The sequence below is a fragment of the Schistocerca gregaria genome, chromosome 7 (assembly GCF_023897955.1).
Source record: "Schistocerca gregaria isolate iqSchGreg1 chromosome 7, iqSchGreg1.2, whole genome shotgun sequence".
Classification (NCBI taxonomy): domain Eukaryota; kingdom Metazoa; phylum Arthropoda; class Insecta; order Orthoptera; family Acrididae; genus Schistocerca; species Schistocerca gregaria.
In genome coordinates, this window is record NC_064926.1 from 539,207,580 (window position 1) to 539,221,375 (window position 13,796).

Consider the following 13,796-nt stretch of genomic DNA (forward strand, 5'->3'; position numbering starts at 1 on the left):
CGTTCGAAAAGCGGACGGCAGACTCGAGGCACACCAAATTATCTGTCGTTGAGCGGCCTCGGCGTAAACCACCCTGGGATGGAACCAGAAGGCCCCGAGACTCCAGGAGCCAACAAAACCTCCGGCTCACCATTCGTTCGAGTAATTTGCAGAGAACGCTGGTGAGGCTAATGGGGCGGTAGCTGTCCAACGCTGCAGGGTTCTTCCCAGGTTTCAACACTGGGACGATGATGCTGACTTGCCACTGGGACGGGAACACTCCCTCGCCCCAGATGCGATACAAGATATACGGAACCTGAGTTGTGTCAGGACAATGGGCAAGGGGACTGAGGAATTCCCCCTCAGCAGCAGGAGCACTGTACGGCTCAAGGCGGCGCGATGTAAAAGACAAATGCTGTCGTTCTGCTGGCTCTTTCAAGGAACGAAATGTTGGATGATAATTGGCAGATGCAGAATTCCGAGCAAAATGTTCGGCGACTTCACTTAAGTCGGTGCACACTGCCCCGCCGACTGAAATCACAGGTACCACCAGTGGGGTCGGGTAACCATAAAGGCGGCGAATCCGAGTCCACACCTGGGAGGCAGGGGTAGGAGAACCAATGGAGGAAGCGTATTTTTCCCATCACTCCTGCTTCTGTCGTTTTATCCAGTGGCGGGCACGGACACGGAGCCGCTTAAGAAGAATGAGAGTCTCCAACGATGGACGCTTCTTATGCCGTTGGAGGGCCCACATACGCACTTTGATAGCCTCTGCGATTTCTGGCGACCACCAAGGCACAGTTTTACGCCAAGGGCACCCAAAAGAACGAAGAACCGCACGTTCTGCAGCAGATACGATGGACACAGCGATCTGCTTGACCACCAAATTAATGGCGCCATGGGCGAGGGTGCAACAGTGACAGCAGATGTGAAAGCCAGCCAATCCGCCCTATTAAGGACCCATCGCGGCAGACGTCCAAAAGTGTCAAGCTGGGGTAGTGACAGAAAGATAGGAAAGTGGTCACTACCACACATGTAGTCATGAACCCTCCAATGGACGGATGGTGAAAGTTCTGGGCTGCAAAGCACGAGGTCAATGGCTGAATAAGTTCCATGAACCAGACTGAAGTGTGTGGGGTCTCCTGAATTTAAGAGGCAGAGGTCGAGCTGAGAGAGAAGATTCTCGACATCTCTATCCAGCCAGTAATCATGGCGACATTCCACAACGGTTTATGGGCGTTGAAAAGTAGGAATGGTGGAGGGAGTTGTGAAATCAGAGCAGCCAATTCATTAAAAGGTACTTCACCATCTGGAGGAGAGTAGACATTACAGACGGTAATATCCAAGGTTGTCCTTATCCTCATAGCAACAGCCTCTAAAGCTGTATGAACACGCATTGATTCAGAGTAAACAAAGGTAAGTACATACAGACATACGCCACCTGACGCCCTCTTACGGTCAGTCCAGTTTTTATTAAAAAAAAAAGATAGCCACGAAGGGCACGTGACCGCATTGCTGGGAACCAGGTTTCTTGGAGGGCATTACAGAGAGCAGGTGTTGAGCTCAAAATCTGTCTTAGTTCAGCCAAGTTGTGGAAAAAACCACCGCAATTCCGCCGGAGGATAACGCTTTCTGTGTTCTGTTAAGGCATGAAGAGACGGAGAATGCAGGTTACTTCCTAGGGTCATCTGCTGCCACTAGTGGAGGGCTAACGGCTCAGAACATTTTATCACAGGCGTCGGCGAGAGCTAGGTCGTCAGGGGACACTAGAAGCTCCGCCTCGTCCTCAGAGGTGGTATTGATGGGTGGTGGTGGTGGTGGTGGTGGTGGTGGTGGTGGTGGTGGTGGTGGTGGTGGTGGTGGTGGTGGTGAAGGGACTACCGGAACCTCTTTCAGTGGAGAGGATGGCTTCTTTTTATTCGTCTTCAGTTTGTCCTCCCGCTGCTCTTTCGGAGCATCTACATCTACATCTACATCCATACTCCGCAAGCCACCTGACGGTGTGTGGCTTGATGGGAGGGCTTCCCTGAAACAGCATCAGGCAAGGGCATAAAAGTGGGAAGTCCTTCAACCTGCAGTCTGTGGCTCCTTGAGCCACTGGCTAACTTTCACTTGTACACTGTGCGGGGTCTTGGAAGGTAGAGCCCCAAGGGACCCAGGGACCCCATACGTGGGAGAGAGGCCGAAGAAGGGGGGGGGGGGGGCTCCTTCGGCTCAGATGTGGGGACCAGCGGCCCCGACGGTCGGGAGGGCATTGCTGCTGAAGATGGAGGTGCAGGAGCAACAGTAAGAGGGGGAGCCCCCACCCTTGAGGGGGCAGGTGTGGTCTTGTGTCCCAAAGGGCCAGCCACAAGTGGCTTCACTGAGGAACGGGAAACTTCTGCGGTTGTGGCAGCATATGAAGCGTCCATGCGGACTGGGTGTAACCGCTCACACTTTTTCTTAGCCTCCGTGTAGGTCATTCGATCCAGGGTCTCGTATTCCAGTATTTTTCGTACCTTCTGGAAAACTGGACACTCTGGCGAGCAAGGGGAGTGGCGACACAGATAGGAGGGGGAGAGCATGGAGCGTCAGGATTAGAAGGACGTCCACAATTTTGGCATATAAGAGTGGAATTACAGTTGGAAGACATATGTCCAAACTTCCAGCACTAGAAACACCGCATAGGGGGAGGGATGTATGGCTGAACGTCGAACAGGTACACCATCACCTTGACCTTTTCGGGTAAGGTGTCTCCCTCAAAAGCCAAGATGAAGGCACTGGTGGCAACCCTATTGTCCTTTGGGTTCCTGTATACGCGCCAGAGACGAAGTGAACACCTTGTCGCTCGAGGTTGGCGCGCAATTCGTCATCAGACTGCAGAAGGATGTCTTTGTGAAAGGTAAGACTCTGGACCATGTTGAGACTCTTATGGGGCGTTATGGAGACAGGAACATCAACCAGGTGGTCGCAGGTGAGGAGCGCCCTCGACTGAGCAGATGATGCTGTCTAAATTAGGACAGACCCAGAACGCATCTAGGACAAACCGTCTACCTCCCCATACTTGTCTTCTAAATGTTCGACAAAGAGCTGAGGCTTCATGGAGGCGATAGATTTCTCATCAAAACGCGTACAAACTAAGAATCGGGGCGAATATGGCTCATGCCGTTCTTTAGCCTCACGTTCCTCCCATGGTGTGGCCAGGGAGGGGATCATATTTCCTGGCACTGAACTGATGCTTTCCTCGCTTTGAGACTGCTGGTTGAGGACCAGCGACAGATGACAGGCTCCGCTTCATTGCAGGTCATCCGCCCTGATGCCACCCACTCCGACCAAGGGCCCTCCCCGCGGGCGCCACCCAGCCAATGCAAGGGCCACCTGGCAGGATGGCCATTGCCGGAGTCTCGATGCCCCAGGGAAATAGGCACCTAGTCCTTGGCATACGTGTGGAGTTATCGGCGCAGGCACCAACAGAGCGATCCCTGTGTTGTCAGGGGGCTACAACCAACAGGGTACATGGCGGCTCCACCACACACAGGGTATATGGCGGCCCCACCACAACGGACTGGCTGCAGTGCTGGATATTAGGTGACAAGTAGCCCATGGTCGTAGTCAGTGCAGAAAGCGACACTGCACAGTGCATAGTGCAAATCGCACCCACGAATGTATCCGTGCTCAAGAGATGGAGAGCGGGCAGGATTGCAATGCAACGACGAATAAGCTGGCTAAAGGTCTTAATGCACAATGGACACAATGCACCAACTAAGGCGCCCTTCCCCGATCGGCTCGCTCTTCGTAATAATTTTGAAGTATGGAGGTCAAACCCGAGAGGAGACCATCACATAAGGACTGAAACGTATGAGACTCCTTTTAGTCGCCTCTTACGACAGACAGGATTACCGCGGGCCTGTTCTAACCCCCGGACACGCAGGAGGGAGCTTCTTGTTCGAGTAATCTTCAGTAGATGGTGGTGCAAAGGAGGTTTATACAGTTTTAACTATTGCAGTTGTTTCTCAACGAAACTGACACTAATATCTACATCACTCATCTTTGGAGTGGTAGTACAATTAAACTGTGGTATCACTCATGGACTTTTCTTGCCAAAAGAACATTTGAAAATGGAATTACGCATTTCTGATTTTATTGTGCTGCCCTAAATTTCAGCCCCTGTCTCATTCACGAGTCAGTGGACGCTACCTTTCATGCCACTAACGCCCTTTACATACGTCAATAATTTATTTGGGTTTTGCGAGGGATCTTGCGACACTATCACAGTAGCTGGAGGCTTTACGCATTGCCCTCTCGACAGCCAAACGCGTTTAATTCAGCACGTACCTGTCTATAGCCCTATGCTTTGTTTTACGCCTACTATACAGTAGTCTCTGTTTCTTTTAACAGTTTCTTTACAGCGACTGTATACCATAGAGGGCACCTCCGCAGCAAAAACTAATCTATTGGTTGCATATCTACCCAATGCTTTGGTTCACATGTCTTTAGAACTTGAGGCCTAGTTCCTCTAGATGGTCCTGTCCAGAGCTAAAGTTTCAAGTCCCTTATACGTCAATACTCCTCCCTTTTCTATTTTGCTGAACAGATAAATCTTTCTACTTGTTGTAATTGCCCTTTGTTCTTTGGTTATCTTGTTGCTACAACTACCTCGTGGTTACTGATACCAATTTCAACGTGGTCATCCCCAAAGAGGCCAGGTCTGTGATTGCCTTTAGGTATACTGTATTTCGTATTGTGCTCCCCACGTAGTCTGTGGTTGCCTTTAGGTATAGTGTATTTCCTATTGTGCGGCCCCCACACACCTTCAACTTCTTCCCTAGACGCGAAAGCAGACATTGAATTATCATCTGGCTTGTTCGTTTTCGTCTTTTATAAAACAGAAAACACGACGCATCACTATTCTTATGAAGCTAATAATTAATTCAAGTTAATATTTAATTCTTCAGTGGCGCTACTTAAAGCCCTCGTTTATGAGCGGCAGAACCTAAACAGGTGAATGATGTTCTCCAATAATAATAATTACAATGAAACATGACGGGGATATTCGGTTTTACCCAAGTTTAGCCGAAACGGCAATTTTGGCGTCAGTTTTATGGTTTCTTCTCGTACGTCTTCTAAACGACACAGCCTGCTGGTATAGCCAATTATCGAATCTATTCAATGGCACAAATAAATAGTGTCTATCTTATCTGCACCAGTCCCATCTCAGTGATTCGTTACACTGAATGAGAAGGAGGAGGAATGATATTGTCTCAAGTTTCAATTCTGCGCTAAACGATACGGCCATTTCCGACATTAATGGGCATATTGTACACTTTTGAAAATTTCCTTGACTTTTTTCACACCAACTTACAACCTTGTGCCTATAATAATTATTCGTTGCCTCTATTATAAATATTATGCAGATTTCTTACATTCCTCCCACAACTGCTCTGCAAATTAATCTGCCATGTCCAAATCAATCACGAGGAGCGTATCTTCTTCTTTCTAGATATTTCTCATTAGGCACTCCATGCGGGGTTAACATTTCTCCACAGTCTTAAAACCCTCATGTCACTGTTTCCATGTCAGCTGTAAATGGCAAACTTCGTCGTCTGCTAGAAATACTGTTGGCATCTAATCTTCAACACATGTCGTTAACTTTGATGAAATAACATCGTGGTAATGTCAACGTGCAATTCTAAGCAGATGTTGACGTAGGGTAAAATTTAATTAGTGTAAATTTCTCAGTAATGGGCTGGCTTAAAGCTAAAAGAAAACTCACTCATCCCTTGTTCAACGAAATAAGCAAGTTTTACGTTTTTTCAATGTTTCATTCCACACATCAGATCACTTACGAAACAAATAAATAAATAACATTACTGTGTATTTGTCTTGTTCCTTTGGTAATGCAGGTCTGGACGGTGGTTTAACTACTATGCAAACAACACGTCTCAAAAGACAAATCTACAATACACAGAACGAACATTAATCAGACGCCCATAATTCTGGCACAGATAAGCTTCTCGTATAAATTTCCGCTGCTCATGCAGCTGAGCGTCCTTCATCGTGCATATTGCTTGAGACCTTTCACAGTCTCACAGATGCCTGTGCACAGCCCGTAAAATCTGATCGATGATGACCACCAGTAAACCGAAGCTCGCCGGAAGGTATTCGAATGACGGATATACGAATACTACACTGACGCTTTGGGTGTTAACACTGAACTTGCAGAACAGCAGGAGGAATCGGTGCCACAGTCTACACAGATGACGTCGCACTGGCTTCTGAAGCACGGCGCTTGCGCTAGTGCTTGTCGGTTAACGGTCGTTATGCAACACGATTTATCGGTGCCGATTACGTTATCACGACACGAGGTCAACACACTACAATCAAAGACCTTTGGAAACAACGGCTACTTATCGCGTCTTTTCCCGAACAGTCTTTACGGTGCCGCCCTCAATTTTTCACACATAGTGGTGCCGCTGTTAGAAGCTTCAATATCATCGTCTTTTCGCTGCTCAATCGTCTACATGAATGACCCTTCGCCTGCTATTTCTGTTCCATTCACTCACACCTGGAAGCTCGTCACGCGTCCCTCCCATATCGATAACTTAGCATGGCTGGGAATCAAGGCACGTTGTTCTCGCTAACAGCGTCAGTCGCCATTAACCCAGTGAACTTGTGTAGCAGCTTGATACAATTTATGTAAAAGATGATAATGTTAAATATCTAGGAGAAAATGAATTACCTTTTTTCGAGGCAATCTACTTTGACTTCTGTTTTCTCACTCTTCGTTCAGACCTTTGCTACATTTGCATGTCACGTGATATTATCCTAGCAGCTATGATATTTACAATGTACAAGGGAAGTATTTTATATCAAGAAAAGTATTCGCTTCCCGGTAAACATTTCTTTCTTACGATTACAGTCCAACACCGATCAGTCTCTACTTCAGGAGATGTTGAACTCTCACGACGTTGTCTGTGCTTTTTACGCGGCTGATAGCTCTATCGTGAAAGAATTATCTTCAACGGAAGGTAAGTATCACCACTGTTTATTTTCTCAGTTCTTATCTGTTGAGAGTTGAGCCATGGAGACTTACACGAATCTACTAAGTCATAGGACGAACAACAGAAGCTCCGCGTGGCAGATAATAAAGTACACTCTGGAGTAACACCCGTACTAGGCCTATTGGCAAGTGACAAACGAAGGTGGTCTGGAAACCAACACGAGATTCTTTTGCTTTATCCTCGTGTGTTACTGGTGAACCGTTCCTTCCACTGTGAGCTACTGAGAATTTTCACGACGATGTGTTAATCTGAAAGCCTCGAAGCGTCGATTCTAACCACAACTGCACCACCCGCTCACCAAAAATCTTTCCAGTCTGAAAGAACAGATATTCTGTTATCTACGTTGCTTTTACCGTCTTAATAACCTTCATCCAGCAAGGCGGTCGCTGTTAGCTACTACTGATTATAAAATTCTAATACATCATACCTAATGCCTCAAACATTTCATAAAAGTATGAGTACTACGAGCTAAGCAAGATATTTGATCTGAATTATTTGCCACCAAAATCGGGATTAGTGTACGGAGCTCTGACTTTACAAGAGACACTGAATTAATCTCAAGTAACGCATCAAGACAATGCGAGTGGCGCGAAGTCATTGTCGGCCTATATGTTCCAAACTTGTTAACTCACTCTCATATCCTGTTTTACAAAACACTACAATTTACACTGCTCTGTGCACCAAAGAAACATCCCACCTTTATTTCTGAGACAGAGTACACTTTTCCTTCAAGAAACCTTTACTCATCACCCCCTCCCTACCACCGAGGAAGGTGAAAAAGCAACAGATAAACAGTGTAACCTCTATTAAAAGAGTAATGTATTTTCTCTTTAAACACACACGCCGTGACGCGAAATTTCGAAGATACCCTCTACCCACAGTTGTTCGATATTAACCTCCCTCTTCTGCTGCCTGGAGTGATAAATTTCGATACGTTTTGAGCCAATAAATTACGTTCTTTTGTCTTAAGAGTTTTACAATCACTAATGTATAGTCTAACCGAGCTGCTTTCCTTACCTCAGATAGATCTGCTTGAGAGCAACGCCACTGTTCACACATTGTTTCGGAAGTGCAAACTGTTCCAGCAGAGTCTCCCATTCTGAACGGCTGTTCACCTGTCAACATAAGAAAATGGTGTCACATGAAATTTTTTTTAAAAAAAATGCGATTTTATGGCGCGTCAGCACTGAGTACCACACCAGTGACTATCAAGTTCTCAACTGAATCGGGTTGTCAGAGAGTGAGCACAATCTCGTATTGGGCAACTACGCAGAAAGAAATCGGCCCTGGACTTTTTATGCTATTGAGGGAAACCTGATCTCGATGGTCGGGCAGGACGTTTAATCTCGGTCCTCACAAATGGGAGACCAGCGTTGTGCGCCACCTGGTCAACGATCGCCGAAGGAGAAGGGTTAGTATATGCAGCTGAAGTATACCAATGCAAATTAGTACGACTCTTCTCTTTATCGACGAGTTTTGCACCACAAGGTATAACAAATGTGTCTAAGATTTTATCAGACGTACTCATCTTCTATCTGTCTAACTTTTGGAATGACTGCGCCAGAGCATGCAGGATAGTAAGTTAGGTGGTCGCTGAAGTCTGAATTTGTTACTCTGCATTTGTGAACAGATGACTCGTCTTTTGCATTCACTTCTCTACTACAGAGCGGGAAGGAATGTTACTTTAGAAGTACGATCATTTATAGGAATAGTTGGAACGAAGATTTACAAGGGAAGTCAAAAAGTAAGGGACTTCTGCAATTTCTCGCCGTTGGGCTTCGTAACATCGGTAGCATATGGGGCTAAATTACTGTCTTCTGCAACAGTTCTATACAACGAGTCACTCTTATTACCACGTTAGTCGTTGTATTGTAGCAGACCGCGAAACATGGCAACTCCGTTGTCGATCTGCACCAAGGAGTAAATTACGGATGTGATTCGCTTTTTGTTTTTGAAAGGTGTTAAACCTGCATTATTCGCCGAATGCAAGCGCAGTATGATGACAGCTGTTTATCGCGAAGTATGATATACGAATGGATAGGCCACTTCAAACAGGGAAGAACTTCTCTCTGTGACGAGGAAAGCTAGTGCAGGCCATAGACGTCAACAACTGACGACAATTTGGAGGTTGTTGAGGGTATGGTGATGGAAAACAGACGAATCACAGCGGAAGAAATAGCTAATAATCTACTATTAGTCATGATTCAGCGTATTACATCTTAGACGACAGGTTAAATATTCGGAAAATGGGTACTGGTGGACAGTGAGAACTATTGAGATGTGTTGGGAACTAAGCTGAAACCTGCAATTAGTGCCAAACGTCGCCGGAAACTGGGAAAAGGTATCACTCTGCAGCAGATAACACTCGGCCATATTTTGCCAAACGGACGGTCGAAACAATAAAGGGGGTGGGATTCGAATTGCTGAAACATACGCCATGCAGTTCAGACCTGGCTCCGAGCGATTTCCATATGTTTGACCAATGAAGGAAGCGCTCAGATTTGCAACCGATGCAGAAGTCATTGATGCGGTGCAAAATTGGTAACACGTGCAACCAAAAAACTTTTTTCCGACGGAATCAAAAAATTTGTGAAACGCTAGACAAAGTGCATTCAAAGTGCAGGGACGTTATGTAGAAAAATAACGTATATTTCAGTGTTCTACTATCAGAATAAATACTCTTAAGTCCCTTTACTTTTTGACTTCCTCTCCTATATCTCTAACATTTACTTTAAAAACGACCGTGAATCTCCAAAAAAGAAAAAAAAAGAACTTGGTTGCACCACAATAACTGGCGTGTTCGTCATACAGATCAACAAAGTGCTTGGCCAGATATGGGTTGTCTCGTGTAAGAATATTATCAGTGCATGGAGTGGATAGCACCGTCTTCATGTTAACTAGTCCTTGGTCAACGTTTTGCGGCTCGCAATCCACCCTAGACTTGTGGCGAGAGCAGTTTGAAAGGATAGTGCTTTTCCCCCCTCTGACGCCATCACATGTCAGGGTAGCCGAAATGATAAATTCTGTCACAAAGATACTATTTATAAATTTTGAATATTTCCAATATATTTGTCGTTAAAAACTAAATTCGTCTGCATGTGTGTTTACATATTTTATTTATGCCACGTCTAGCAAGATGCGCGGCAAGCAATTACATACTTGGTTTGGTCATGCCTTTTAAATTAATTCGGTTCCTTGCTTTTGTTTCCACTGCTACCACAGCCTGAATGAAGCCTTACTTCCCCCACCTGTGAATTGCATGAATGGAGTCTGCATTCTAATGATAGTCCTTACCATTGTCATAGTTACTGGCCGCCGAAATTTCGCTAAAATAGTGGCAGTTTCATTTTATCAAAATTTGTTTTTAATGTGGTATCTTCACCGGATCCAAGATATTGCTCTTTGTTTCGACCTTCACTATACGAAAAACTTCCGTTGTTCACTGAAATCAAACCGTTTATTTGGTATTAAAACATATTACCGATGACACGCATTGATTTCTGCCACTGGATGGGTAGCTAAATAAACAAAGGAATAAAAATGGCCCGCTGTGTTCTCCTTAAATTACATAATCCTTCAATTCGTCTGAAACGTGGCAAAGTATATTACCAATCTCGACATGTAACAAGAAAACCATTCGACATTTGAGACTTTCTCAATAAACAATTCAGAAGCGAATTACAAATTACAAGGACAGTAAAAAAAGAAAAAGAAATCAAGAAATTGTCTAAAGTGGAAGATTTCCAATAATGAAACTGTTTTTGGTAAGACATGAAAGCAAGCGATTGAATGGTACCTCGTCAGTGGAAATTCTTTGCTGGATTCCAAGAAATAAAAAATGTCGGAGACGACGATCTGATGATAGGCGGGCAGATGAATCAGAAAACATGCAGGAGCAACACTCATATTTAAAGTCCCGCAGAAAGCCTTTATACAGAATTAATGTAAAACTCTGGGTAATGCTGCTGCTGATCTATTAAGTTGGGTGAGTCGATACCTGAGATTATGATAGAAAAATAATTTGGTGGTCATTAAACAATATACGAGCTTATTTTCTCATAGAGTCCCCCATATCCCAATGCTCGAAACAAAAAATGTTGGAGCTGGAATTAACAGGAGTGCCGATAATCCCTGTTAGAGTTTTCTTCGCTAGTATCGAATGTAAGTGTCGAAACTTTGAATGGTGAAATACTTGCGAGGTTCTCATTGTAGAATCGGAAATACAAAATCTATCACCGTTTTGACCAAAGTAGTGAAGGAAGTGACAGTTGCCGGCTGGATTTGTCGAGCGGTTCAAGGCGCTACAGTCTGGAGCTGCGCGACGCTACGGTCGCAGGTTCGAATCCTGCCTCGGGCATGTGTGTGATGTCCTTAGGTTAGTTAGGTTTAAGTAGTTCTAAGTTCTGGACTGATGACCTCAGAAGTTAAGTCCCATAGTGCTTAAAGCCATTAAGGACATCACACACATCCATGCCCAAGGCGGGATTCAAACCTGCGACCGTAGCGGTCGCTCGGTTCCAGACTGTAGCGCCTACAACCCCTCGGCCACACCGGCCGGCAAATGTGGAAACAACACATAACTAAAATAGTTTATTTTCACAGTAACAATTGTTAAAGTAAATTGCAATAAGTAACAGGTTAAGTCATAATTGTAATAAGTAACACGAATTTATATTGGAACCGATAACTATCAGTTTCACTGAGTTTGCGAACTACCTAGGGCGAATGAAAATATTCTCTTTTATCTATAATTAATTTCTTACTATTTTCGCTACAGTTGGAACTCTATGATGAAAAGAAAACTATAACCTTCTAAATGACTGGTAGACAAGCGTCTGAAAAGGAACTGGAATTCTGTAAAGAACATGCATCTTTTTCTCTTTAATTCATAGAATATACAGAGTGTTACAAAAAGGTACGGCCAAACTTTGAGGAAACATTCCTCACACACAAAAAAAGAAAAGATCTTATGTGGACATGTGTCCGGAAACGCTTAAATTCCATGTTAGAGCTCATTTTAGTTTCGTCCACCTACGCTCAATGGAGCACGTTATCATGGTTTCATACGGGATACTCTACCTGTGCTGCTAGAACTTGTGCCTTTACAAATACGACACAACATGTGGTTCATGTACGATGGAGTCCCTGCACATATCAGTCGAAGTGTTCGTACGCTTCTCAACAACAGATTCGGTGACCGATGGACTGGTAGAGGCGGACCAATTCCGTGGCCTCCAGGCTCTCCTGGCCTCAACCGTCTTGACTTTCATTTATGGGGGCATTTGAAAGCTCTTGTCTACGCAACCCCTCTACTAAATGTAGAGACTCTTCGTGCTCGTATAGTGGACGGCTGTGATACAATACGCCATTCTCCAGGGCTGCATCAGCGCATCAGGGATTCCATGCGGCGGAGGGTGGATGCATGTATCCTCGCTAACTGAGGACATTTTGAACACTTCCTGTAACAAAGTGTTTGAAGTCACGCTGGTACGTTCTGTTGCTGTGCGTTTCCATTCGATGATTAATGTGATTTGAAGAGAAGTAATAAAATGAGCTCTAACATGGAAAGTAAGCGTTTCCGGACACATGTCCACATAACATATTTTCTTTCTTTGTGTGTGAGGAATGTTTCCTGAAAGTTTGGCCGTACCTTTTTGTAACACCCTGTAGAGAAAGGGCAGAAGTGAAACCTGTTCTAATCTGTAATTAGTGGTAGTAAATTTGGAGGGATAATTTCTATGTTTATTTGGGGATTCATTAGTAATATGTTGGTTTATTGTTTTGTAACACCCTGTATATAGTAACGCAGTGTGCCTTCCAAGATAACGCATTGCCAAAAGTACGTAGCTTTCTTTTTCAGCAACTGAATTGAAAATCGTGCAAAATAGCCACACTGTTCAGTAATCAGCTCTACGCTCTTCTCAAAGTTCCGTCATGGACGTCTCATAAAAGGTAAGAACCACACTTTACTTTTAGTCGCAATTACCTTCGACGCTGTAATATTTTGTCGCAGCTCCAACATACACATAAGCTCAGGCGAGCTGCTGCAAGTTGGTAGCGCCAACTGATCGGCCAACTCGCGCGCCGCCAATCCAACAATGACAAGAAGGACGGTACTGTCATCTAGCCTTACTGCTCAGAATAGTAATTTACAAGGCACTGTTCCTGCTCGTGCTACCTGGTGACCAATACGTCCAGTCACCGGGAAGCCTTCTAAGTTGGTTTCTGACACTGGTTCCCCCAGAAGCTGCAGCCGTGTCGCCATGTGGAGCGCCAGAGCGCGGCGCGCCGGCTCCGCAGCGCGCGGGCGCGGTGTAAGGTTACTCGGCCGTCACTGTTGCCAAGTCTGGGCGGCGGCGGCGGCTGCTGCTGCTGCTGGCTGGCTGGCTGGCTGCGCGGCGGGAAAGCGCCCAGCTCACTCAACGCAGCGCAGCGCAGCCAAGACTACTACTCTGCCCCACTACATCAAGCGGCAGACGCCTGCCACTCGGCGCTACCGTATAATACACTTGAAGCCCACCGCCCACCTGACATCGAGCGCAACTGTTCGCTGCCCATTACACCTGCTATTTCTGGGCCCTTTTGGTAGCCCCCAAATAACAGCCAGACGTGTTTGTCGGAAAAATTATGGCAACTTGGGTCCACCTATTATGAAAGTTGTTTTGAACACTCAAACGTGTTTCGGCATCTTTCTGTCGTATTAGAGTGTAAATTGATTGAGTGTGAAATAATAACTAATGTTATGAAATTAAGTCTAAAAACATGTCTGTAGTGATT

At 45.3% G+C, this 13,796-nt stretch overlaps 1 protein-coding gene across 32 annotated transcripts in view; it reads right to left on the reverse strand.

Annotated features, from left to right (window-relative positions):
* The window catches only part of LOC126282130 (AT-rich interactive domain-containing protein 2-like), a 287,639-nt gene that overhangs the window by 212,623 nt on the left and 61,220 nt on the right, over positions 1–13,796 (reverse strand). For all 32 annotated transcript variants that reach the window (XM_049981624.1, XM_049981612.1, XM_049981603.1 and 29 more), the window contains exon 3: positions 8,037–8,134. In XM_049981624.1, coding sequence (XP_049837581.1) covers positions 8,037–8,134 — 98 coding nt within the window. The remainder of the gene's footprint in view (positions 1–8,036; positions 8,135–13,796) is intronic.